This window comes from Parus major, chromosome 24, assembly GCF_001522545.3.
Source record: "Parus major isolate Abel chromosome 24, Parus_major1.1, whole genome shotgun sequence".
NCBI lineage: Eukaryota > Metazoa > Chordata > Aves > Passeriformes > Paridae > Parus > Parus major.
In genome coordinates this window covers 3,079,673-3,106,407 of record NC_031792.1, presented here as the reverse complement: position 1 = coordinate 3,106,407, position 26,735 = coordinate 3,079,673, and the positions used below count along the sequence as shown (strand labels likewise).

The following is a 26,735-nucleotide window of genomic DNA, read 5'->3' as shown; positions in this document are numbered from 1 at the left end:
CATGGAGTCGTGCAGATTCCAGCCTCGCTTCTTAATGAGTCCTGGATGGTAACAGCATCTGACAGCTGAGGCTGGTTCATGCTCAGCCTCCCCGGGATCAGGACAGCCCCTGCTGCCTTTGCAGAGCCCTCTGAGAACTCTTCAGAATGGGAATATCAGGGGCTTTAAGCTCTGGAAGTTTGGCAAATGCAGGAGAAAATCTGAATTTCCAGCCTGCTGGAACTGCAGGCTGTCAAGCTGCAAACACCCGTGCTGATGTTGTGTGGTCTCTGCTGCACTGAAAACTGCTGAATCTCCATCAAAATCTCCTCCTTTGCTGCACTAAAACCTGCTGGATCTCCATCAAAATCTCCTCCTTTGCTGCACTAAAACCTGCTGGATCTCCATCAAAATCTCCTCCTTTGCTGCACTAAAACCTGCTGGATCTCCATCACAATCTCCTCTTGTGTTTTGACAGGCCTATTGCTAAATGGTGCTCTTCATTTTTGCAGTTTGATTATTGGTGGAACTGTGCATTTAGAAGGTCCCATTAAAATGTTACAGGCTTAAAATCCCTTTTCTGAGATCAAGCTGCTTCGTGCACCACCTTTAAATGCAAATAGAGGTGCAGAAGTTTATTTTAATTTAAAACTCTAAAAAAAGGCCATGCAGGTGTCTGACTCACTTTCCTGTTTCATTTTAGTTTGTCTGGTCAAATATCTTTTATGACCCATCTCAGTTTCATATTAGAGGCCTGACTTCTCCTCTGTCTTATAATTTGTTCTAAAGATATCCACAAGGCTGCTTTTGTTCTTGTGAGAAACCCCAGGGAGTTTGAGGCTTTGTCAACCTCACCAGCTATTTAAAATAACATTTAGCAAACAAAAGTTCAGAAAAAATATAAAGCCAGAGGAACTGGAATGCAAGTCCAGGCTGCTAAATGGGTGGCATTTAAATGGGTTTGAAATTGTGAGGAGTTGCACTGCAGAAAAAAACCCCTTCAGCTGTTGTTTCTTCCCCCAGTCATTTGAAAACTTAAAGATTTTAAGCCTCAAATACTTTTTATTGAGTTTCTTCATCAGTCTTAACTTGCCTGGTGTCTCTTTTTGCACACAAATTTCAAGAGGCCACAATCAAAAATTTGCTATTCTTTATGCAGCACTTAAATAAAAGATATCCTTGGCTAATGTAAATATTATCAAGCCACATCTCCAGCTGGCATCTAGAAATTTCCAAATTTATAGCCAGAAAAGGAATTTTCACTCAGCAGTAATTTGGCCTTAAAAAAGCCTCAGATGCTCCATTTCTCAATGCCTTTGGAATAGAATCCCCACATCCTTCCAAAAGCAGGGAGGCTGCTGCTTGTTTGTAACATTTATCCTGAATTGTTTATTTATTTGATCTTAAAAGTTCTTTGGGGGAATCTCTTATCAGCTCGGGACTGTGGCTGCGGTAGTAAATAGGAAGCTGTGACATTAAAAGTAATTGACATTAAAATGTTGTGACATTAAAATTAATCATGTTTGATGGATGTTAGAGACTGAATCCACAAGGCTCCCGGGTTCATGTTCCAGCCAGCTTTGACATTCATTCTCCCCCTCAGTTCCTGCAGCACTTATGTAACTGCTTTCCCCACCACTGGTCCCGAAACTGGGAGCTCCTGGAGGGAGGGGTGGGGAAGGAGAAGGGGTTTCCTTGGAATTCTCCAAGGAAAATTCTCCACATTCCGTGGGAATGTGAGGTAGAAGAGTTTTTTCCTTCCCCATCCAGTGAATGTGTGTCAGACATCCAGGACTGGCACAGAAATGGCCACGTTGGGTTCTTGATCAGCACCATGGGATGAAGGAGAAAAGGATCATTTTGGGGTTCTTAATCAGCACCACGAGTTGAAGTTAAAAAGGATCATTTTGGGTTCTTAATCAGCACCATGAGTTGAAGATAAAAAGGATCATTTTGGGTTCTTCATCAGCACTAAGATAAATATAGAAGGGATCATTTTGGGTTCTTAATCAGCACCACAAGTTAAAGATAAAAAAGATCGTTTTGGGTTCTTAATTAGCACCATGAGTTGAAGATAAAAAAGATCATTTTGGGTTCTTCATCAGCACTAAGGTGAAGATAGAAGGGATCATTTTGGGTTCTTAATCAGCACCACGAGTTGAAGTTAAAAAGGATCATTTTGGGTTCTTAATCAGCACCATGAGATGAAGAGAGGAGGGATCATTTTGCTCCATCCATCCTTGGGATGTTGGGGCAGAGCTGCTGGAGTTGCCGTGGAGCCTTTGTTCCCTGTGCTGTGACAATTCCAGGCAGAAAAAACCTTGGAAAAACCTCCCTCCAATCCCAACAAAACCCCCCTTGGCTCTTGCAGTGTAAACAGTGCCCTTTTTGTTGCCATTTTTAGTAATAATGGGGAAATATTTTGTTCCTGTAACTTGGGTGCCAGGCTCAGGAGAAAACATTTCCAGCTCAGCTCCTGTGGCACCAGCACAGAGTGAAAAAGGAATTTTTCTTTTTGCTGTTTTTTCTTCAGAGCCTGGAGTTCCTCAGAGCTGCAGGGGCCGTGCTATAACCTGACACCTGGATTTTACAGCCAGGACTGCCAGAAATAGTCATTAATTCCATATTTTTGGGGGCAAGGACTGTGTGAAAACTCTTCCAAAGTGGGAAGAGCTCACCCAGAGCTCACCTAGAGCTGCTCCCTCCAGGCAGGCAGAGACAGAGAGAGGGAGAGATGCAGCATTTTGTGCTTCCAGGACATTTTCCAACTGCCTTTTTTAGCCATGTGGAGCTGGAGGGGCCTCAGAAAAAGGAAGGGATGTTTTGGGCAGGAAGCCAGGTACCTCCTCACAGCCTGAGCTCGGGGCTGGCTACACTTGCTCTCCTAGCTGGAAACCAGAAGAAATGAGCTGATTTGGGTTTTTTTTCCCCTTTCCACTGTGGGCTGGGTAAGGTGCCAATCTCTGTGTGGGTACAGCTTTTTTTCCCATGGGTACCTTGCATCAAACTCCATAAAATTTATAATTTTTTAAGCAGAAAGACTGTGCCATAAATTAATCTGGAGTTAAAACTTGGCCTCATGGTTAGGGGACTGAAATCTGCTCCCTGCAAGCAGCCAGGTGAGAGGTTTCCTTTGTGTGGACCTTGTGGATTGTAGATTTATCCCAAAATCTGCCCCTGATTCTTCCCAAACTTGGTCAGTCTTCCTGAGTTATCCACCGTGCTTTCAATATCAGGTTTTTCCCTTGCAAACTGCAAATAGAGAGAATTGGGAGCTTCAGGGAAGAGAGCAGGGAGGTTTTAGCAGGGGATTTGTTGTGATTTTTGTCCTTTTTTGCACAGGTGGCCCTGTGGGATGTTCTTTGCTTATGGAAGAAGGAAAAGTGAAAATAAGGAGGTTTAGAACAGTAAATAATGAACAGTAAATAATGAACAGTAAATAATGAACAGTAAATAATGAACAGTAAATAATGAACAGTAAATGATGACACCACTGAACACAGTATTTCCTTTCCTGGGCAATTTCCTACTCTTTGGTGTTCCCCACATCCCTGAGAGAGGCTTAGAATTGGAAGGGACCCATCAGGATCATCAAATCCAACTCCTGGCCCTGCACAGGACACCCCACCAATCCCCCCTGAGAGATCACCCCCAATTCCTGGATTTGGGAATTAAAAACCAGTTAGAGATGAGCTTTTTTTGGGGTTGTTTTGCAGAGCTGCTGGAGATTTCCAGCTGGGGATGCCCAGGGTGAAGGGGGTGAGGGTGAAGAGCAGAGCCCAGAGTGCTCAGTGCTTTTTTCTGGGATTTCTTCTCCCTGAAAATGCAAAGGGGGAGAAGCTGTGTCAGCTCCTATTACAGAAAATGGGTTTTCCTAGAGAATTCAAGCCAGCAAAAAACCCCACGAGTGCTGCAGAGAGCAGCCAAATATTTGGGTGGCTTCTCATGGCAATTCTGCCTCCAGAACATTGGGAATTTTCAAAGCCAAAATGAACCTGATGGAACAGTAAATTGCAATAATACAAATTCCTTGCAGGAAAGCAGATTTTGTGGGGTTTGCAGATGAAAACCTGGGGTTATTTGCATTTCCAGGATCACAAGAGGGAAAAGAGCCAAAGGAAGCAAACAGGGCTGGTTGAGCTCCCCAATTCTTGCATCAATTCCCCAAATTAAAGCTTTGAATAATATCAGAGACTCTGCTAAGGTAAAACCTTCATATTTGCACATTCTGTGCCAGTTTTTGTCCTGCTTTGTGGCCAGTCTGTGATTTATTAACAGTCATTTTTTTGGCACCTTGAAATTTCCATGCTGCCCAAGTAAATATCAGGAAAACCCCAATATTTCCTGGATGTTTGTACTTGCAGAATCATAAAACAATATCAGGTGATGGATCTGATCACTGACTTGTTTATTTTTCTCTCCATGAGATGGGAAAAAGCTGGTCCTGGAGTGAAAGTGGGGACAGCTGGGACCTGCTCACAGATAATGTCAGCACAAAAAGAGGTTGAAGTCATCAAATTTCAGTGGGGAAAGAGGTTGAATTCTTCACATTCTGAGCTCAACCATCCCACAGACCACCCAGGCTGGGCTTGGAGCTCCTCAGGAGCCCCCTCCTCCCTGGTGGGAGCTGCCACTGTGGCTGAGACCCCTGGGGCACTTCAGGGACTTCTCTGCAGCAGGAGAAAAGCTTTCTGTGCTTTTGTGGGGAGGTTTAGAGGTTGCAGAGAAAGCTGAAGGTTTATAGAGCGGGATTTGACTCTCATGGATGCAGACTTGGAGCTTGACAGAGAACAAATTAAATTGAAAGGGATTTCTGTGGGTGTCTGGTCCAAAGTGGGGACAGTTCACACCAGCTCAGCCAGTCCCATCTGGGGCAGTCCCAAGGATGCTGATCCCACAACCTCTAAGCCCTTATTCCAGTGCTTGACTGCTCTCATTCTGATTTTTTCCCCCTAAAATCCAACTGGGATTCCCCTGTTTAGGATTTCTCTCATCCACCTCTGAGAAGTCTGGCTCTGATTCCTTTAATTTTCTTATTCCCTCTGTCAGCTTTTACACATTCCCTCCCTGAGGCACTGCAGCTTTTCTTACACAGATTGGAAAGGACAGAAGTGAGATCAGAGAAGCTGCAGCTTGTCCAGGAAACCCAACTTGTGCATCAGGGCTTAAAGTTCTTTTTTAACTTGAGCTAAAATATTGGCCAGTTTGGGGCTCCCCAGTGTGAGATAAATGCTGGAATGAGTCCCAAAGGCCACAAAGATGATCACAAGGGACTGAGTGATCGTGGATCTTGGAGCAGGACTTTGGGTTGGGGTTTCTTGGGAGGTTCCTTCTGTCCTGAGGTTCTAAAGCACTTCTGGTAAAACTGAGTTGTGTCACAGGGATTCTGTTGTCCTCAAAAAGTGGCTCTGAAGATGTTTTGATCAAACAGAATCCAAAATAGCTGCTCCCAAGAGGGGAAGAGCGTGGCACAGTCTGGTTTTGGTTTTCTCCAACGCTTTCCAATATTTATTCAGCATCAACTTTGTGATAGGTCAGGGCTGTGGCTAAAACCTTTCTTGGTGGTGAGGAAATCAGTTGGCCAAGCCCTGGAAGGGACCCCAGTGTGACTCAGGCCACGGGGAAAGTTCACTCGTGGTTTCAAGGGAGATGGACTGGGAAGGAGGACGGAGACCCAGCCTGGTGGTGGAGCCTGAGATCCCCCCATTCCTGCCGGCCTCACTCCTCCCTCTCCACCCGACCTTTCCAGCGTGTTTCCCCATCAGATGCCTGACCTTTTCACATCCAATCAGCACAATGGTTCAACTTCTGCCTCAATCCCACTTTCACCCTCCTCCTCCTCCCCTCCAAACCCCCCCAGCATCCTGGAAGCTCCGTGCTGGCTCTCCAGGGCTCCGTGACGTGCCGTAGCTCTCAGCCAGGGCTTTTTTAGGCTGATCCCCAATTCCTGTCCTTCCAAAGAGCTCTGCCTCTCCAGCCTCACTCGGGGCATCCCTCTCTGCAGGGAACCAGTGCCAGGGAACTGCTTTGCTCTTTCCCAGCAAAGGTCACAGGAACATTTGGCAGGCGCGACGCTCAAAATCTTCTCGCTCGGGGTCCCCCCCAGCCATGGCCCTGGGCTTTCACAGATCCGCTGGCTCTGCAAGACCCTTGGTATTTGCAAACACAAAAAATCTGTGTAACATCTCAGCTGCTGGCAGGGCAGCCCGTGGTGGGCAGGGAGGAACATCTGCTTCCTTCCCAACCTCATCCCTAAACCCAAAACAGTTGGATGTGAGCACCAGGAATGAGTTCAGAGGGATGGATTGAGCTCTCTGCCTCTGGAATATCATCCCTCTCTGTCCCCTCCAATTGTTTGCAGGTTTTATTTTACCTCAAGGAATACTGAAGCTTTATTTTGTATCTTCCCACCTGTATTTTTGACAGGCTGCTAAAATTGGGATTGAAAAGTTGTAATTTGAGAGTCTTTGTGAGGGAAGGGAAATGGAGCTGCTTTCTGCTTTAGTCCTTATGCTTTTTCCAGACATCTTACTTGGTGACTTAACTCATGCTTTGAGCTTGTAAAGATCAGGATTTTGATACCTCTACACTAAAACTGTGCAGGTTTCTAAGTAAATAAGAAAAAAACTCAAAGCCAACCAACAAACATCAAAAAAAACACAACAAACACGATTTCCCAGATGTTTTTAAATCTCCCAAAATTTTGACAGAAGCAAAATAAATTTAAATATTTCTTCATTTGCTTAGGCTGCAGCAGTGTTGCTGCACTTTTTATTGTGTATGGTCACATCCTTTTTAGGTTTGTGGGCTGCTGTCAAGTGGAATGGATCCAGAAGTTGGAATTTGGCCCTGAGCTCCCAGGCTGGAACTTTGTGGGGAGCAGAATCCCCCTCAGACTTTTGTCTCTGGCTCTTGTCACTGCAGGAGAACACCTTGGGACACTGAAAACAAAAACATATATATATATAAACATGCAGGAATTTATCATACTTTGTGTTAAATAACATTTCCTTGCTTCCTGTGTCTGAGTTTTCCTGAATTTCAGGATTTTGGGATCATTTGCAGCAGCTGTGTGGTGCTGTCAGTTAAAAGACTGTGCTCCCCTTTAAAGGGAGAATTCTTTCCAAATGGTGTTTTGTCTCATTTTGAAGTTCTCAGGAGTACAGTGTCCAATCCTTGCCTTGTAAATGTTACTGGGAAGAAATTTGGGATCATTTGGAGCACGGGGTCTCTCTGAATGCCAGGTGAGCTCACACAGGCTGTGCAGAGCTGCAGTGAATTCCCTGTGAGATCCCAACCCCTCAAATGCAGCTGGGGCTCTCTTCCAGCCTTTCCAGTGGGGTTTGCATTCCTCAGTAATCCCCACTGGCAGTGCTGATTCACAAACTGGGTTGAGAGCTCCACCCTGAGAGCTCAGTGTGGTGTCCAGATGCTTCAAACCCTGCTAACAGTGGAAGGAGTGAGAGCAAAGCTGTTCATGCCCTCTGAATCTGCAGCTGGGACAGGGCTGTGCCCAGCTCCAGGGAAAGTGCAGGGAGGGAACTTCAGTGCTGAGAATGAAAATCTCCATCCTTCATTTGAATTTCTGGCTCACACTAAAGCCAGTGAAGGATGAGGATTAAAGAATGAGCCTCCTTTAGTTTTCTTACCTCTGGATTAATACAAAATAATTGATCCTGCCTACAGTAGAATTGAGGAGAGGCTGCAAGCAGTGGATTGACAGTGTTGATGCCTCAGGATTTCAGCCTTTCTGTTTCTCACCCATTTGTACTCCTGCCATTCCTCAGTGTGGAACTCCAAACTCCACACACACTGGGAGCTGCTGCTTCCCCACTTTGGGCAGACACAACAATTCCTCTCCAGGCCTGGCAATCAAGGACACCTCACTGCCTCAGGCCCCAGAGATGGAAACAAAAGGGAGTTGGGGGCAGCAAACTTGGGGGAAATTCCTTCATTTCCTGTAGCTGGAATTGGGAGATGAACCCCAATGTGCAAATGGAACAAACTTATAAAAGTGTGAAACCTGTGAGCCATTTTTTGGGTGAGTTTTGTCTGCCCTAAATGCACCTGAAGGCCCTTCAATAAAAAGAAATAAACTGCTTTTTTATTCTCTGAATTTGGTCTCTGCTTTTAGGCAGCCCAAAAAGGCACCAGTGTGACCATCAGAGTTCTGAGTGAAGCTGCTGCTGCTCAGCCCCTGCAGGTCGTACCTTGGCTCCATCTCTGAAGTCTTGCAGAGTTTGATTTCTCCCTTACAAGACTTCTGGGGGTGATGGGGAGGAGCTGCCGCTGTTCATTTTGTGCCTTAGGGCAGCTGTGGCCGAGGGTTTGAGGCTGAGTGGAGATGAAAAGTGACAGAGTGTTAATACATTAGGCATTCATTTTGTATCATATTAGTGGTGCTTGTAGTGGGTAAGTGAGATGTCAGAGCTTGTTATGTGCAATTAGGAGCCACAACTGAACATCCCGTGGAGGTAACAGGGATGGGCTGAGCAGGGAGTGAAGGCTGGGCCTTAAAACTCCATCCATCCCTGCTGGGGATGGGATCTGAGAGAAAGCTGAGTTTAATTCTGCCTCCAGAACACTGGGAATTTTCAAAGCCAAAATGAATCCATTAGAGCAGTAAATTGCAACAATACAAATTCCTTGCAGGAAAGCAGATTTTGTGGGGTTTGTAGAGGTAAACCTGGGGTTATTTGCATTTTCAGGATCGCAAGAGGGAAAGGAGACAAAGGAAGCAAACAGGGCTGGTTGAGCTCCCCAGTTCTTGCCTCAATTCCCTCCTGCAGGGAGGGATGAAGCTCACTTGTGAAACACCTTGAGTTTCCTGGTCCCTTTTTGGACAAGTTTAGAACAAGCTGAGTTTCCAGGACACTGAGCAGCAGATCAGTTCACTGCCTTCTGATTAAAATCTTACACCTTGATGCAAAGGGATAAAAAATGAAGAGGGAATCCTCAGCACAATAACATTTTTATTGGGAATCCTTATCAATCTCTCAAGTCTCTTCCAATCTCCTCAATTTTTAGAGTTAGCTGATGCAACCTTCTCCTTGGATTTCAAAATGGGTGAGGAAAGATCTGATGGACAAATACTGCTTTGAAAACAGTTTTGTTGCTGTCTCTTTGGGTTTGTATTCTGGATTCTGCTCCGTGTCTGCCTTGGGCAGAGAACTTCATTTCTGTGTGCCTTCATTTGTGTGTCCCTGAACTGACAGCAACAAGAGATTCCCTGGGAGACTGAGGCCTAAGAATATCCCTCAGACAAAAGAAATCCTAGAAATTATCACTGAAACCATCTTCCTCCTCTTTTAATCTTTTTTAAACCAGGTGAAATTTCTGATGTTTAGGGATGGAATGTTTTGGTTTTCTTCCCTTCAAATCTTTAAGGTACACAAAGCCAACCAAAGATGCTTGGAAAAAAAGGGAATTTCAGACAGCCACTGGTGCTTCTTCCCTCCAAGGAGTCTGAGATCTGCACTGACAAAGCCCAAGCTGGAAAGGCTTGGCTGCAAACAGGAGACACCTGCACCAATTCCCTGATAAAACTGCCTGGACTAAAGACAAAGGGATTTCACACATTCCTGTGCACAGGCACTCCTTGAACCATGAAATTGAGAGATGCAGTGCTGGTGCCTTGTTTTCTGTTCTGGAGTCTCCAGGGATGGGAAGCCAGAATCTCCTGCTTGCACTGGATTTTTCAAAAGGGCAATGAGAGAAGGGAAAGCACATCCAGAGCTGCTGGCTGCCTGGGAAGCTCCTTGGCTAAGGAAGTGCTTCAACTTTGGGGTTTTTTTCAATATTCCCAAGTTTTCTAAACTTTGGATTTGATGTGGGTTGGTGCTGAAAGTTAACTCTGGCATTTTCAGAGACAGCATTTTGCCTTTTTATCACAGGTAGGATTTCTAGTTGCATGTGGTCTCTGGGTACTGCAGGATTCGTTTTCCACTTGTCTTTAATCCACAAAGGAATCCTTAAGATTTCCCTGAGGAATACTGAACCCTTTCTGCTGAAGGCATTTGATGAACCACCTCGTTTAGACACCAGGAATTGTGAATTTACTCCCACAGGGCGTGCACTGACGCTGTGCTGCTGAAGCCATCCCGCATCCCTTCCCTATCCAGGATTTCCACAGGAAGGATTGCTGGGCACTGCTGGTATTTCTGCACCACCAGCCCAGTCCATCCCCACTCCTGTTCAGCTGTTACAAACCCCTAAAACCAGAGGCTTTGCTCTGTGAGATGTTGGTTTTGCTGCTCTCCCTGGGCCTCTGCAGCCTCAATTCCAAACGCTTCACGTCAGCGCCTGGAAGCTGGGCCGCGGGCAGGCCTCTCCCCTGCTCTCTGTTTGCACAGCCTCCCCCGGGCTCAGCACATGTGCTTCCAATTCCAGAGGCTCTGCAGGGCGGCGTGGATGGGGATGGGGCTGGCCTGACCCCCCTGGCCTGTTTCAGGGAGGGGGAGCCCCTCTTTGGGATGCTTTCTCTTCCCAACCAAGCTCCCGCAGCCGAAGGCGGGCGGAGGGGAGGCCAGGGTTAGGGTCTGCCGGCGGCGTGCTGGGGCCAGCCGTGCTCACTGGGAGCACTGGAGCCCTCGGGACAAGGCAGCCCTTGGCCTGTGTGTCTGTGCCAGCCAAGGGACACAAGCAGCAGATGTCCCAGGGCACAGCCTGCGCTCCCTTAATGACCCTCAGGAGACTGCGGCCGCCTCCGGCCTCTCCTCCCTCGTGCCAGGAATGCAGCAGAGCTGTCTGGAAGAAGACGCTGCTTGGTGTTTATTTTGGCCTGAAATGCTGTCAGGGTAACTGTTAGGGCTGGTGTGGTCTGAGCATGAGTTGAGCTGGTGACCTTTTTGGGTTCTCCTCATAACTCTGGGATAAAACAACGCAGCTTTCCCTCATCCGCAGCAAAAAGTGGGGAAGAGAGTCCAGGGGGACATAAAAGCCTCTGTGTGTCTGTGTCTGTCATCACCCTGAACAGCACCAGTGGGGGAAGATGTTTGATTCCTCAAGAGTTTAATTTTAAGGCCACTGAGCCTTACTTGAGTGTGGAACTCGTCTGCGGTGTCTTCAGCACTTCACTGCTTGAGCTCCCCGGTCACGCAAGCAGCCCTGCGAGTTCGACTCAAGATGTAATTCCTTGGCCATAAAAGTCACTGTCAGCCTCCTGCTCCAGCAGCTCAAACTCTGAATCTGCTGATTGCAAAACGCTCGGGGTTTTTTTCTCGTTAGCACTGGATAGGGGGCAAGCTCTTGTTTTGTTTTTTTACATAGAGAAACTTAGGAAATCATTTCCTAAAGGACTCCAGCGAGATGAGACTCCAACAGATGTGAAACATCTTAAATTCCTGCGTGAGGGAGTGGTTCAGAGCTGCAACATGGCAGGCTGTCCTTTTTGTTTTTAACTCCCAAACATGTCATTCCTGCCCATGCCTGACTTAGACACATTCTGATTTCAAATGCTTTAGCACAGAATAGTGAGGCAAGTGAAGGATTATCCAGCTGAAGGAACGCTCTGGTGTAGTTCTGTGGATGTTTATTCTCTCTGGGCTGATTTAAGTAGGAAGTTCTTGCTTATTTGGGTTGTTTTGATTAAAATGAAGCATTTCAGCAGTTCAGGTCTGGCTGAGAACAGCTATAGCACAGGATTTCTGCATGCACTGTGTGTTTTCCAACAGCCTGGATTTTGGGAAGAGTGGGTGAGTCAGGACCAGAGGGACGAACCTTCCTCCTTGGAAAGGTCCCATTTGCACTCGGAGGAGTCACACAGATGTGAGGATGACTTTGAGGAGGATCCCAGTGGAGAACTCATCCGCAGGGGACAGCTCCTGTTGCAGGGAGGACGAGATGTGCCCTGACACCAGGGCTGGCTCCCTGCTCCTGCCACACCTGCACCCAGGAAAAGCTTTGATCTTGATGAACAAAAGCAGGCAGAGCAGCCATCACAGGGAGCTGGGAATTGTTCAGACAGGGTACAAACTGTGTGTGTGGACACCACTGGAATTCCTGCTCTTGCTGCTGTGGGGAGGGAAGTTTTCCTCAGCAGCAGATTCCAGGCGTTTCCTGAATCACTTCTGGAGCTGCAGGAAAATTACAGGTTGCATTTCTGCTCCTCCCTGGGCATCAGGGATATTCTGTTGCAAACCTCATCTTTGATAAAAAGCCAAAATAATTCATAAAAAGCATTGCTGAAGGACAAACCACACTGATCTTCCTGAAGAAGCTGAAATTTTGGAAAACCCTTTCTGGATATTCACATTTTGAGTGAGCTTGGTGTAGGTATGGCTTGGGCTAAGCTTAAAAAAAAAACCTTAAAAGCTTTAAGTTTAGCTTGGGCTAAACTTAAAAAAAGTATTATTGTGGATTTCTTTTATCTTGATTCTCTGAATCTTTTCTAGGCTGTTCCTCCTAATTCCAGCAGTTAAGTGATACAGCACAACCTATTACTTTTTAAATAGCAGAATCTATTTTTAGCATTGCTCCCTAATTCAAACCTTCTGAACCTAATGAAAGATTTAAGTCTGGAAGCTCTTTAGCTTTTAGGATGGGAATTTGCCTACAAATAAAAATGTCAGCAAAGCATTTATTTCCCCTTTGATTCTGCTTGCCTGGTAATGTATATTTGATGTTGGGATGTGTGGTGGGGGTGTGTACATACATGTAATTGTGAAGGGTATGGAAATACTCTGGGCATCAGAACAGCATGGGCATGAAAATGTGGGATCCTGGAAGGGTTCAGGCATGGAAACACTGCTTTGGGGGGACAGAACTTGTGATAAGGCCAAACACAGTCTTGGTTTACTCAGCATTTGCTGCTCGCTGTGTTGCGCCGGCTCCTTCCCCCTGCACCATTTCAAAGGGCTGATTCTGCTGAAATTCAAACCCTTTCACGACATAAACTCACTATGAGAGGTCTTTAAAATGTTGAAATGAGTTCTGAGGAATTCCTCAAGCCTGACATCTTCGCTGAGGGATCCAGCCTGTTGTCCTCTTTCATTTTTTTTTAATTTAAACTCTGCCATGTGTGCAAGGCAGAAGAGGCTGAGAGGGCTGAAAACCCCTTGGAGTCCTTCCCCTGGTCAACCTTGGCACTGTCTGGATGCCTTTGGGATTGATTAAAATCTCTGTGGCTGTGTTTCCCTTGGAGACTGAAATGGGGAAGGGATCAGAGGATGGTTGTGGTGGTCTGCAGGGTGTGGGGAGAGTTATTGTGCTCGGAACAATGCAGGGAACAGTCACACAGGGTCACTGCTCCTCCCCTCTGCTGTGCCACCCAAGGCCTTCAGGCCAACGCTTCCAAAAGCATTAAAAGAAAAAAACAAAATTTAAAAAAATAAAAAAAAAATTAAAAAAACTCAAAAGACCCACAAAAAAACCAACAAAAAAAAAAACAAAAAAAAACAAAAAAAAAAAAAAAAAAAAAAAACAAAAAAAAAGATTTGGGATAAGCAGGAAAACCAATCCCACCTCCTCCTGGAGTCATGGGATGGGAGCTGAGCAAAGCCAAAAGCAGCAATTCCCGAATTCCTGACAGCACACAGAGCTGCCCACAGGATGTGGAAGGGGGAAGAGGGTTTGTTGGGCAAGAACTGCGGAGCCTGCAGAAATGTGCCATTACTTTTGAATGTGATTTCTGGGAAAATCATCCCTTTTTTTTCATCCATTGTGTGCAGGATCCAGCCCCTGAGGCCAGCCAGGGCTGTGGAGCTGTGTGAGGGAAGGTTTGGAAGAGCAAAGGGATAAATAAATCCCTTTGTAATCCAGCCCCTGTGTCCTGAGCAGTGCTGCAGGAAGGGACAGACATGGGAAAAATGGTTAAAACCATCTCATTTATTTGGACTGCCCTGCAAGGTCTCACCTACACAAATACAGCTTCAGGGAGGGTTTATTCTTCTTTGGATAATAAAACATAGAATGTTTTAAGCCTAGCATCTGTTTCTAGCTCCTTCCTTCTCCCATGTGCCGTAAATTCCTGCACCAAACCCAAATCACCATTTCATCCCTGCTGGCTGCAGCCAGGCCCTACCCAAACTCTGAGATGTGCTCATGCTGAGGTCTCTTGGGATTTTTTGGTGGGTAATTTCTTCACCTGTCTCCTTTGTTGGGTTATTGTAAGAGGCTGTTTTATCTTCCTTTCAACATATGGGTGACTGGGAGGAAATAAAGTGAGATTCCTGTCCAGGGAACCTGCAAAACTTCAACTCCTGTGGGAGTTTTCAAGCATTGGTAAAGCATTAATAAGGAATGAAGAGACAAATCAGGGGGTTTTAAATAAGATTTTGCATGGTGTGTGAGTTTGGTTATTGGTTCAATAGAGAATCAGCTCCAAATTATTTCTGATCTTTTGAAAAAATAAAGGGTGCTGTAGGAATTTGTCACTATTCCACTGGATGTCTCCCACTGGTTTTTCTCCCCATTTAGATGATGAGTTTATAGGCACAGGGCTCTTCCTCAAATCCACAGCTATTTCCTGAGAGCTGCAAGAATCCCTCGAAGGTGTGAGCTCTGCTAAACCCAGAAAGGAACAAAAACCAAAAATCCTTTCTGTCTAAGCCAGAAAGGAACAAAAATTTTCAGAATCTCGCGAAATATTTCTAATTTTACATGAAAAGCCCGGAGCAGGATTAAGTTTTAAAACTCAGAACACCTTCGAGGTTGTGCAGGAACCCTCAGAGCTCCACAGGGCTTGGAAAATGCTGCAAATGTCGTGTGAACGTCCCTGTTGTGGTGCCTAAATTAATGTTATTGATCAGGGAGCTGTGCTAATGAGGGCAGCCCCAAGCAAAGCAGGCTCCAGGGAAAAGCTGGATTCGTCCTGGGCAGGAATTCTAATTGTATTTGGCAGATGGAGCTTTGAGAGCAGCGAATCCAGTGATAAACTGGATTACTTTTCCCTTTAAAGCAATCAGCTAATGTGGCTGGAAAGGAGCTTTCACTGCCAGCAGTTCAGGAGGAGAGCTGAAGCTTTGACAAGGCTCCACCTGTCCAAAAATTCCGGGTATTTCACGTAGGGGATGATAATTCTTGATAAAGTTTTTGGGAAGGATAAATTAAATATCAAAATCTCAGCAGCTGAGGGATGGTCATGGTGACTCAGAGGCAGAGCTGAGAATGGGAGAAGGAATCTTCTAAAAGTTGGTCCTGAAGAAACAGAAAGAATGAGAGAACATCACGTTGGATGCAAATTTTCTGTCTGTTTTTCACCTGAAGGTTCAGGATCTGCTGTTTAAATAGCATAAAAGTATATAAGTAGTAGATAATAATATTAAAAGTATAGGGATAAATCCAGCCTGTGTAACTGGAACCTCTCATGCTGCTGCTCTGTCCTCCCAGGATTGTGTGCTCAGTCACACATGGGACTTCCCAGTGCTCAAAACTTCCCCAATTTTCGGCAGTTTCGCAATATTTGGCCCAGAAAGCAAAATATTTCCTCCCACTTCATTTCACAGGGGAAAAAAGAAACGGTTTTAGGGTTTCGAACATCAAAACTGCAGAACAACTCAATTTCCCCGTGAAGATTTACACCCCAAAGGCAAATGGCATCGGTGCCCCACGGAGATTTAGGGGGGAAATGTTTGATTTTGACCTGGGGGATCTGCCTGTAACTCTCCCTTCTTCTGATCTCCTGGGTCAGTTTTAACTGAGTTTGAACTTTCCACGCTGAGCCCATTTTTACAAGTCGGAGATGGGCAAAGACAAGGATTGATGGAGGGTTTTTGTCCAGTTTTCACCTGGAGCAGACAGTGCCTAAGGCAGTGCTGGCTGAACATCCAATTTCCCTGCCCTGCATCATCTCCTGGGCCGCTTTTAGGGCGTTCACGCCCGTTTTGGGGGATTTTGATCACATTCCAAAGGCTCTGCTTCCCTCTAGCGGGTTCGCTTGGCACTTCAATTTTATTTCATTTTTAGATCCTGCCAAACCATTTTGGACAACTTTTTTTTTATTTCAGGGTGTTGCTATTCAAAGTTCCTTCCCAATCCTACTTCTTCCACGCTTTTCTGAAGTTTAACCCTCTTCTTCCCAGGCTGGTTTCTTATTTCTGAAATACATAAATATAATCTGGTGTTAGGAAAGAGACTCCAAGCCTTTGTCAGATTGATGAAGGGATAAATTGAAGCTTTTCTGGGTGGAAATACTTCTGAAATCAGGTAATAAGAGGTGAGAGCAGAGCTGGGGAGGTTATTTGAAATTGGGGGTGTGCAGAGGGTGTGGGTGACAGCTCGGGAGTGTGAAGCCATCTGCTCGTGCCTCAGCATCACTGAAAACGCCTGGCTTTGTAGAAATGTCTCCTTAAATCAGCTGCAATCTGTGCAGGGAGCCGAGCTGGGGGGTTTGCTTGGCTGCTGTGAAGAAAATAAGGAAGAATCCAGCAAAAAAAAAACCCAAAACAGCAAAGATGCAGCCTGACCTCTGACCTCCAGCCCTTCTCTTCCAGCCTCCTGCTCCGTTTGGCTCTGTGAGGCTCAGACTGAATTCAAGAGAGTGGCTGAAGAAAACGTGACCCTGCCCTGCCACCACCGCCTGGGGCTGCTGGAGCAGGGCAGCCTGGACATCGAGTGGCTGCTGCACATCTCCGAGACCGTGCAGAAAGCGGTGGGTTTGCCCAGAAAATCACTTTATTTCTGCCTTCACACCGCCAGCCCTCGGTTTAACAGCACGCCTGTGATGAGCTCTGCAGGTTGTTCTGGTGATGAGAGCAGTGTTTAGAAAACAGAGCTGATTTAGAGAGATTGAGAACGTGGAAAAGTTATTTGATACCCACACGTGCTGTGTTGGAACGGGTTGTGTTACAATGGATTTCTTTTTAAAATATAGTGAGTCCTCATTAGATCAAGTCCAGAAGTGGCATTAAGGCTTCCAAAATAACTTTGGATTTTGCAGGCCTGGTTTTCAAACCCTTGGTTTCAGTACAAAACTCAGTAGTTTAGTCCTTATCAAAATTAGGTCTGCAGAGACTTAAATTAGCACAGCCAAACCTCCAGACTGCTTTGATGCCTTGTGGCATAAACTTGTGTAAGTGCCCAATATAAACATAAATCTATTTTTAATATAATTATTGATATAAAGCAGAAGTAAATACACTTCTTGCATCGTGCTCAGGGTGGAAACCCAGGTTTGCTTTCCCACGCTGAGCCAGGTTTCCTGTGTGACCCTTGACAAGTCGATTAACTGGGATGGAAACACCCAGATTTGCTGTTCCATGTGAAAATAAAAGGCCAGCTCATGTCTGCTCTGCTCCCCAGGTGATCACCTACTCTGGAGGCCGTGTTTATGATGACCTGAACGAGGAGCAGAAGGGACGGGTTTCCTTCACCTCCAACTTCCTCGCAGGAGATGCCTCCTTACAGATCATCTCCCTGCAGTCCAGCGATGCAGGGAAATACATCTGCAAGGTGAAAAACGCTGGGCAGTACGAGTGGGCTCGCATCACCCTCAAGGTTGTAGGTAAGGACAGTTTCTTGTTCTCCCAGAGGGGGAAAAAAGAAATCCAGACTCGCTTTCATGGGGAGGGATTTGTTTCAGAGGGGTATAAATACACAAAGACACCTCAAGATCAGGTTTCAGTGCCCAGTTTGTATCTGCCTCTGCATTTTTTGGCAAAGGACAGGCCACAGGAAGAGCCTAAAGAACCGGTTTGAGGTTGGTGTGATTAAATGCAAAGCCATTCTTTCCAAATGATGGCTATGAGCTCATCACCCAAAGCAGGCTGATATTCTATCTCAGCTGTCCATCACCTCCTGCTGGGCACTGGCACTTCATGTCCCAGCACCCTGAGCCAATCCCAGCCAGGGGAGGTGACACATGAGCAGCTGGGGCTGGCATTTCCCTGCCCTGATTGCTCAGCTTTCCACACTCTGGGATCCCAGGGAAGAATCCCGAGGCCTGCCAGGTGCTGCGGGCAGAAGGGAGAGCTGGAGAAGCAAAGGGAGGGAAAGATATTCTCCAAATTGTGTCTGGAAGAGGAAAGCTGCACAGAACGAGACAAAAAGTGTTAGAATGTCACTGCCAGGGCTGAGGCAGCCTGCTCCTCTGTGGGGTGACAGGGAAAGAAAAGGGAAAAGGAGAAAGGAGAAAGGAGAAAGGAGAAAGGAGAAAGGAGAAAGGAAAAAGGAAAAAGGAAAAAGGAGAAAGGAAAAAGGAAAAAGGAAAAAGGAAAAAGGAAAAAGGAAAAAGGAAAAAGGAAAAAGGAAAAAGGAAAGGCAGGAGAAAAGGAGAAGGGGTTTTAGTCCCATAAAAACCATCACTGGTGTGATTCCTTAAGGCATTCCACAGAAGGCAGCTCTTGGAAGCTGTTTAAATGCCAAAGGAAGGGTTTCCAGTGACAGACTCTGCTGTGTCCGCATGACCTGTCTTCTGCTCCTTCTAGAGAAACCCTCCAAGCCCAAGTGCTGGCTGGAGGGGGAGATGCTGGAAGGGAAGGAGCTGTCCCTGCAGTGCCGCTCCGCCTCGGGCACTGCCCCCATCTCGTACCGCTGGCAGCGCATCAGCGAGGAGGACGAGAGAGCCGAGCACCTCCCTCCCAACTCCAGAGTCAGTGAGTCGGGGCATTCCTTCCCTCCGAGCTCCGGGAACACTGCCTGGAGGCGACACTGAGGCTCCAGCACTCCTCCCACTGCTGCGGCTGCACCTGGGGGGATGCTCCACCTTTCCCCCCTTTCTCCCTTCTTTTCCCCTTCTTTCCTTCTTTCCCCCTTCTATTCCTTCTTTCTCTCTTCTTTCCCTCTTCTTCCTCCTTTCTTTCTTCCTCCTTTCCCCCTTCTTCCTCCTTTCTTTCTTCCTCCTTTCCCCCTTCTTCCTCCTTTCTTTCTTCTCTCCTTCCCCCTTGCATTGTCCTGGAGTTGACTTGACCCCACAGATCAATTTGTGCCTGTGTGCGCTACCCACAGTTGAAGTTTCTCACTCCCTGTGATTAATCCCAGGGATGTTTTTCCCATTCCAGACATCTCGAACCCCGGGCAGGTGCTGCTGAAGAACCTGACCCAGCTGAGCACGGGGCTGTACCAGTGCGTGGCCACCAACGAGGCGGGGCAGGAGAGCTGCGTGCTGCAGGTGACAGTGCAGCGTAAGTACCGCCCCTGGCAGCTGAATTCATGCACAAACACCGAGAATTTGTGTGCAAAAACGAGACAGAGGAGCTGTGACTTTGCTGGAATAAAGGGAGAGGACATGGGGCATTTCTCTTGGGGGCTCTCAGATTTTTAGAGGATTCAGCCTCCTTTTTATCCCAATTTCCCAGGCACATTTCCCTCTCTTCACCCATTTGTTGAGGTACTTGGGAGGTCCAGACTTCCCAAATCATCCAATACAGACCCCTTCTAATGTGTACCCCCCCTTTTCTTTTCCTTGTGTTAATCAATGGAATTCCTCTGGAATTTATGGAATTCTTCCCATTGTTTCTTTCATCCTCAGCATTCAATTTTATTTATCAGCAGTCTGTTTGTAAAGACAAACCCCTCATTCCTTTCACCCAGAACCGTGTCCCTGCTCCAGGGGGGACACGCTGCCTCCCAGCTCTCCCACCTGGAAAATTCTGTGCTTTGCCCTTTCATGCTTCCACCACATCAAATATTCTTATTTATTGCACTTCTGATTCGCACACCTGAAATGATAACATCACAACCTGAGCCCAAATGATGGTTTTATCACTTTAGATGTCTGGGTCTGTTAGAAACCTTGATTTTCAGAATGGTTCATGAAATACAAGCAGGGAAAATGGTTAAGTTAGATGTTCTTCTGGCTGGAGTGATTGCACGAGGTGACTCTCAGGAATGATTTCTCTCTGTGGATATTCCAGCAATCCAAATTTTTGTTGCACTCAGGACAGCAAAATATCTAAAGTCAGTTGGAAAGGCTGACTGCAGATAATTTTGCAGGATAAAAAGGTAACTTTTGCCACAGTTTGGTTTTAATCAGGTTTAGCCATTTGTGTCCTGAACAGCAGAGGTCAAAATTCCCTGATTAACCCCAGGAATGCAGCTCTGGGCAGGGTGTCCTTTCCATCTGCATACCAGGAAAAGGGTGGAGTTTATCACCCAAACCCAAACAATGGAGTTTAGCCCTCTGAAAGCTGGACCTGCTGTGATAAAACTAAAAAAAAAAAAAAAAGTCTCCTCTTGATGATTCCAAAGCTTTGGAATTTTTCTGCCCAGCCAAGCCTGAAATGAGTGGAATATGGAATAAGGAAAACCGGTTTGCCTGAGGCGTGTGGAGTAAAAGCGTCCAGGCAGCTTTTATGGCAATTGAACTGGTTTTGAAAACAGTTTTAAAACCTCACTTGGCTTTGCTAAACCCTCCAGAGGGACTGAGCCTTAAGGAAACAACTTTCAGCCAAGCCCAACCTGATTCTTTCATCAAGAAAGGTTGTGATGAGCTATCAGCAAAGGGCCCATGACCCTTGGGAAATGTTCTCTCATTTCCTGGGCTGGTTTGGATGGAAAGTGCCCTGCACAGGATGGTTTCCTTTCCTACTCTGCCTTCCTCAGTCAGGGCACTTTTTCTCCACGTTTGAATAATTCTTTCCTGAACTGGGTTCTAACCATTCAAGGGGAGCTGAAGGGGGAAAATAAAAATCCTCATGGAGAAACATTAATAGATCAAACATTACTGTTCCTCTGGGGTGCTGCCTGCTGCCGTGTTTCACATGTGGGCTCTCCTGTCTTGGCATTTTCTGCACTTTTCTGCTCTTAGAAGGGGATTTTCCCTCTTATTTCAACTCTGCCCCACAGCTGAAGGCCCAGCACTTGCGGTTTCACCTTTGCAGAGGTGAATGCTTCACTCCCTGCCAGCTCAGCTTTAGCTGAGGATAAACTGGTTCAACTTCTGTGTGGAGACACACCTAAAAAAATAACCTCCAGCGTTCTGTCCTGAGTTATTCCCAGTGCTGGGACTAAAACCCCACCACACCAACAAGGCTTCACCAATAAAAAATAAAAATAAAAACCAATCTGTTGTTTTTTGGACAACAGATGCACAAAATATCAGCATGATCGCCGGGGCAGTGTGTGGAGTGGTGGTGGGGCTCTCCCTCCTTTTCCTGGTGGTGAGGCTGACGATAAGGAGGAAAGAAAAGAAGAGATATGAGGAAGAGGAGGCACCAAACGAAATCAGGTAACGCTTTTTATTTAATCCCACCTCCCACACTCCCTTCTCACAGTTTCCCACCACGGTTTTAACTAACTGGAAGTAGATTTAAGTCTCTTCAAAGGTTGTTCTAAAAAGCTTTTAAAGTCTCGGTGAAATATCACTGACAAATTTCTCTGTGAGAATCTTTGTGAAGACTTTCCAGAAAATTAGATTAAACTCCCCTCTTCTTTCCCCTGGTAAATAAGCACAGACCTCAACCAACTGTTTTCTCTCACATTTGCAATTTCGGTATTTTGAAGCATTTGCATATTCTTTTGTGGTGTTAAATTGAAGCTGCTTGTCAGTTGTGGTTCTGAGAGGGTTTGGAGGTGGTTTTCTTGCCTTCTTCCCATTTCTTTTTTTTCTTTATTTTATTTTTCTTTCCTTTCTTTCCCCCTCTTCTTCCCTTATAACCCTTTTCTTTTCCTTCTTCTTTCCCCTTCTTCACACTTTCTTTGCCCTTTTTTCCCCTTCTCTCTTCATTCTTTCCCCCTTCTTTCACCTTTCTTTTCCTTTCTTTCCCCATTCTTTCTCCCATTCTTTTCCTTCTTTCTCCCTTCTTTCCCCCCTCCTTCTCCACTCTTTCTCCCTTCTTTACTCATCTTTCCCCCTTCTTTTGCCCTTCTTTCTTCCATTCTTTCCCTTATTTCTCCCTTCTGTCTCCCTTCTTTTGCCCTTCTTTCTTCTCTCTTTCCCCTCTTCTCTGCCCCCTTCTTTCCCCCTTCCTTTCCCCCTTCTTTCCCCCTTTTTTTCTCCCCTTCTTTCCCCCACTCCGGGTGATTTGCAGCAGCAATGCGGAGCGAGGGGCGAGCTTTTCTCGTGTTGTTTGATCCCTGTGTGTGTTCCCTTGCAGGGAAGATGCCGAGGCACCCAAGGCACACCTCGTCAAACCCAGCTCCTCCTCCTCCGGCTCCAGGAGCTCCCGCTCGGGTTCCTCCTCCACCAGGTCCACAGCCAACAGTGCCTCCCGCAGCCAGCGGACTTTGTCCACCGAGGCCACCCCGCACCTGACCCCTCCCCAGTACAGCCAGAGGCAGCTGGACAGGAAAGACCCCGAGCCAAAGAAAGTCGATTACAACAACCTGGTGAAGCTGGGAGCGCCGGCGGTGATGGTGCCCGCGCAGAGCCGGGCGTTCCAGACCGTGTGAGCATCCTGGGAGCCAGAGCAACACTTCACACACCACCAGCCACTTTAGCATCCTTAGGGTAGCTAGTTCTCTTCCTGGTCAGCTTAATCTTAATCACTCGGGATTATTCACACCACGAGAAGCCCTCCCACTCAATTCCTTCTGAACATCTTCCAGCACTGAGGTTCTGATACTGACAGATATATTGGAGGGAAAAGGGAGCTTCTTTTTAAATTATCTTTTTTTTTCTTTGACTGAGCATTTAAAACCTATGACAGCAAAGCGCTGTACGAGTAAAAAGAAGCCAAACCTCAGGATTTTTTAAAAGGGATCAACAGAGACTTAAAGATGCATAATATTCCAGACAGGTTTTGTGGGGAGGGAGGAGCCCCTGAGGCTGGTTTTGGAGAAGTGTCTCGAAGATGAGTTGTCTTAAGTGAAGATTTTGGGGCTGAGGGTGTCCAGCCTCAAAGGGAACTGACAGTGCTTCACATTTCCTGCATTCAGCGAAATACTGGAGGCTGCAACTAAAGGATCACTGCCAAAGGACAAGAGATGCAGTATTAAAGTGTCTGAACTAAACTCTGTACTAAAGGGAAAGGACCTTTTCTGTTGAGAAAACAGAGGTGCTTTAATTGCCAGAATAAACTTAGGGCCAGGAGCCTGAATCTGCTTCCATGGGCAGCAGTGCAGAGCCACGGGGGCCCCACTGGAGGGGTGGCCGTGGCTAATGAGCCTTAGAGAGAGGAGAACTGGGCACTGAATCCAGCAGGGAGGCAGTGCCCCAACGGGGAGCACCACCAATGTACCAAAACCAGGATGGAGCGTTTGGAAGAGCTGCAGAACTGGCCAGGTTTGGAGGGAGAAGTCTCATGGAAAGTTCTTCCCGAGGTTGAACGAGCAGCAGTCCCGAGCTGACCCCCAGGGAAGGTCTGAAGGATTCCCAGACAGGAAAACACACCTGGGACAGGTAAACAAGCACCAAGCGCTGCTCCCATTAGGAAATCTTTGTGTGCTTTGTCCCACTCCCACCCCAAATGCTGGGCCAGAGCTGAGGCTTAAACCTTTAGCAAGCCTCTTAAAGAATTGCAAGAATTGTAAAAAATATTTTTGTGAGCAGCCAGGTTAAGTGTTTCCATGGAATATGAAGTTAGGAAAGGATGGGAGGTAGGGACAGATGCAGAATTCTGTTGTTGATATTTTCCTCAGAAGGATTTGGCTCTGACTGCTGCTACACACAAGACACTGAGCTTCTAGATTCCTGTATTCCTGGTGATTTTCTGTTTAAAGAATGAGGGTGTTTGGGTTTTTTTTCCCCATTTGAGGGAGGAAAAGGGTTTCTCCAATTTGTGGGAAGAGCCTACAGAAGATGGATGAGCACAGAAGAACCACAGATCTATAATTCTTTCACTCCAGGATTGTCATTAATGTCCTTTTCTGACTGAGACCCAGAATTCTAATTTCTTTACTTGAGATCTTTGACATCCTCATCCTCAGGCTACTTCCATATGGGAAAGAGTTTTCAAACTTGCCCTACACTGTATGAGACCTTCTCTTCCTAGGAGCAGTCCCTCAAAATTCCATTGCTTTCTCTACCCCAGATTAACCCTTGGCAGGACAAATTGCTGATGCTGTGCAGGGAAAGCAATCCCAGTTTTAAACAAGGGAGACCTTGAGGTGTTGGATAAGCTGCTCCTTCCGTGACAGCTGCTGGTGGTGGATGCTCCAGGAGCACATCCCTGGATCAGCTGTGTGTGAAGCAGCAGCTCTGGGTGTCTGTCATTCCTCTGCTTTGTTTTTCTTTCCTGAGCCCTGAAGGCTCCAAAGCACTCCCAAGCCACTCCAGAGCTGGGAAAATTCCAAAAGCAGGAACAGGATGGTGAAAGCAGCTTGTGGGTTCTTCTGTGGGTGCTCATTGTGCTGAACCTTCCCTGTGCTGCCCCTGAGGATCCTCACCCCGTGCAGAGACCCAGGAGCGCTTTTCCCATGCCTGAGCCTCCAGGAGCTCCTCACCACAAACCGAGGGTGACAATTCCAGCAGCTGAGCTGGCCACAGCTCAGCCAAAAGCTCTGGGGCAGCTTTGAGCCACAGCCCAGGCTGGTAATTAGCAGAGAGGAGGCTCTGCAGCCTGGAGGGAGGAGAATTCACCCCGGAAGGTTTTCCTGGAGCCTTTGGGCAGCCCTGGCAGCCTCTCCTGCTGTTAAACCTCCCTGTGCTGACAGCTTTGGGCAAGGTCAGGCAGAGGTGCAGTGGCTGAAGCCTGGCCTGGGGGATTTTAAAACCTGGCTGCTCCAAACCCCGCTGCCTTGGAATTTCCAAACCCTGCTGGGATGCAGGAGCTGTCCAGGTATCTGCTACAGCCCACACATCAGGGATTGACAGGGAAGGGAGAACTTCATCACCCAAAGGGAACAGGAGAAAGGGATCATTCCAAAGGGTTTTTTTCCCAAAGGTTTTATTTTCCAAGCTCCAGCTGATCAGGAGTTGCACAAGGGAAGCAGATAAGCCAAACCCTGTTTTGTAAAATAGTGTATTAAAGCATTTACTGTCATATACCAGCTATTACTCGTGTGATTAAATGCCTACAATGTTATGTAGCTTTTTGTTTCGCAGCAGCTAAACCAAGCTTCCATCTCTGCTACCTGCTATGATTGGTGTACTTGTACTGTGTCTGAACAACTCAGAGGAAAGCAAATATTTATTATTGATTCCTTCGAATCAATGATTTCATAATTATTATTTTTTTTTTGGTTGGTTGTTTTATAAATAAAGGCGCTGCAGCTGAAGTGCTGCAGCTCAACTCAACTCGTACCACTTTCTGTGGTGTGATGTGCTTCATGCTGTCAAGCTGAATCCAAAGGGGGAAAAAAAGGATGGAGTTAAAAATACCATTTTTAAGCTAAGCAGGCCTGTGTGCATATTTGCATGGGAAGCGTGGGGAAGCTGGGCTTTTTTTCCTGGATATTTTTCAGTCTAAATTAGGTGGAATTTCACAAAAGATGTGAAACCCTGGATGGCACATGGAAGTACAAGTGGTTCTATCTTCCATGAGGCCGTTTCACCTGGGATATTTTGGCTGAGGACGCAGGTGCTGGAAGCCAACCTGGTAAATAAATAATGCCAGCAAAACAAGCCCTGGTGGCTTCATCCTCGCCCTGCTGTGACCTCCCTGCTGAACCAGCCCACGTGCCTGGCTTTCCTCATGAGCTCTGAGGTGAGGAGGAAACCTTGAGCTGTGCTCAGCCACTTCAGATCCCTGCAGATAAACCTCTGGAGCCAGCCAAGGAGCTGGGGATGGGATTTAGGGAGTTGGTGGTTGGCTTGTCTCAGCCTCCTTTCCCCCCAGGGTGTTTTGCAGAAGTGCCCAGACATCAGCAATCCTCCTTGCTGAAATCTGGGAGCAAAAATTGCAACATTAATTAGGCAGTATTTAAAACAAAGCAGGGTGGTAACACAGTGGTCTCACGGGTGTGTCCCTAATTCCAGAGCAAACGCTGCTCCTGCTCCCGGTGGAGTTGATGACATTAAAAACCCTGATTAGGTTTTGAGAGGTGCAGTTGCAGACTTTTGTACAGGATCAGGAATTTGGGGTTATTTTTAACCCCGAGCAGTTTGTCCTGACACACTGAGAGAGGGGGATCCCCGTGGGAAAGGGAAGGGAGGGCCTTGGAAATGTGTGATTTTCAAGCTTCAGCAGATGCAAAAGTTTTATATAAATAAATGCTGCTGTGGTGAGCAGGAGGAATGCCTTTGATAATCTCCTTTCTCCTCCCAATTCTGTTTTAAACACTGAAAGGAGAAGCAGTGCTAGATCCTTAATATCCTAAATTCACTCCCAAAAAATAACGTTTCAATCCACAATTTGGAAAGAAAAAAAACTCCACACTAAATACTCAAAGTAAACCCCGTCCAACCTGCCAAGCTTTAATGTTTGTGATATCAAGTTAATGAGCTCCTTTTGTCCAGTTTAACAGCCTCTAATTTCTGGTGGAATGAGTCATTTGTGAACTGCCCTCCTCCCTGCACTGACTCACTGCAGTTTCAGGCTGCCTCCCCTTGCTCTCAGCCTGCTCTGTGAAATGTGCTTGCACATCTAAATGTCACTGTGGCATCCCAAGGAGCTATTCTTAGGTCCTACCGAAATTCTGCCCATGGTTTTTAAAAAAAACCCTCAAAAAACCACCCCAAAGGCCAACAGCAAGGTGGGTTCAGTGTGAGTTACGCTGAGGAGCATCTCTGGAGTAACCCTGGAGCAGAATAGCCTGGACTCTGGACAGGGTGGAGTGAGCTTTGCACGCCTTACCTGGCCAGGTGTACCACGGTTTGTAAGAGAGGCACAGCTGGTGCTCCCTGACACAGCACCCCTTCCCCTGTCCTGCCTTTAACCTTCTGCACCCCAATTCCAGCTCCAAACCCTGTCCTCGATGTCACCTCAAAATCCCCGTTCAGCTTCCAGCCCTGTGCGTGGCAGAGCAGGAGCAGGAGCCACAAACTGGTGGTGACTTCCCAT

The 26,735-nt window shown here is 46.6% G+C and overlaps 1 protein-coding gene across 1 annotated transcript in view; it reads left to right on the top strand.

Annotated features, from left to right (window-relative positions):
- The window catches only part of CLMP (CXADR like membrane protein), a 40,419-nt gene extending 15,389 nt beyond the window's left edge, over positions 1-25,030 (top strand). The window contains exons 2-7 of the mRNA XM_015649975.2: positions 16,410-16,567; positions 17,218-17,419; positions 18,342-18,509; positions 18,915-19,037; positions 20,941-21,082; positions 21,951-25,030. Coding sequence (XP_015505461.1) covers positions 16,410-16,567; positions 17,218-17,419; positions 18,342-18,509; positions 18,915-19,037; positions 20,941-21,082; positions 21,951-22,245 — 1,088 coding nt within the window. The 3' untranslated portion in view covers positions 22,246-25,030. The remainder of the gene's footprint in view (positions 1-16,409; positions 16,568-17,217; positions 17,420-18,341; positions 18,510-18,914; positions 19,038-20,940; positions 21,083-21,950) is intronic.
- Positions 25,031-26,735: the final 1,705 nt, after the last annotated feature.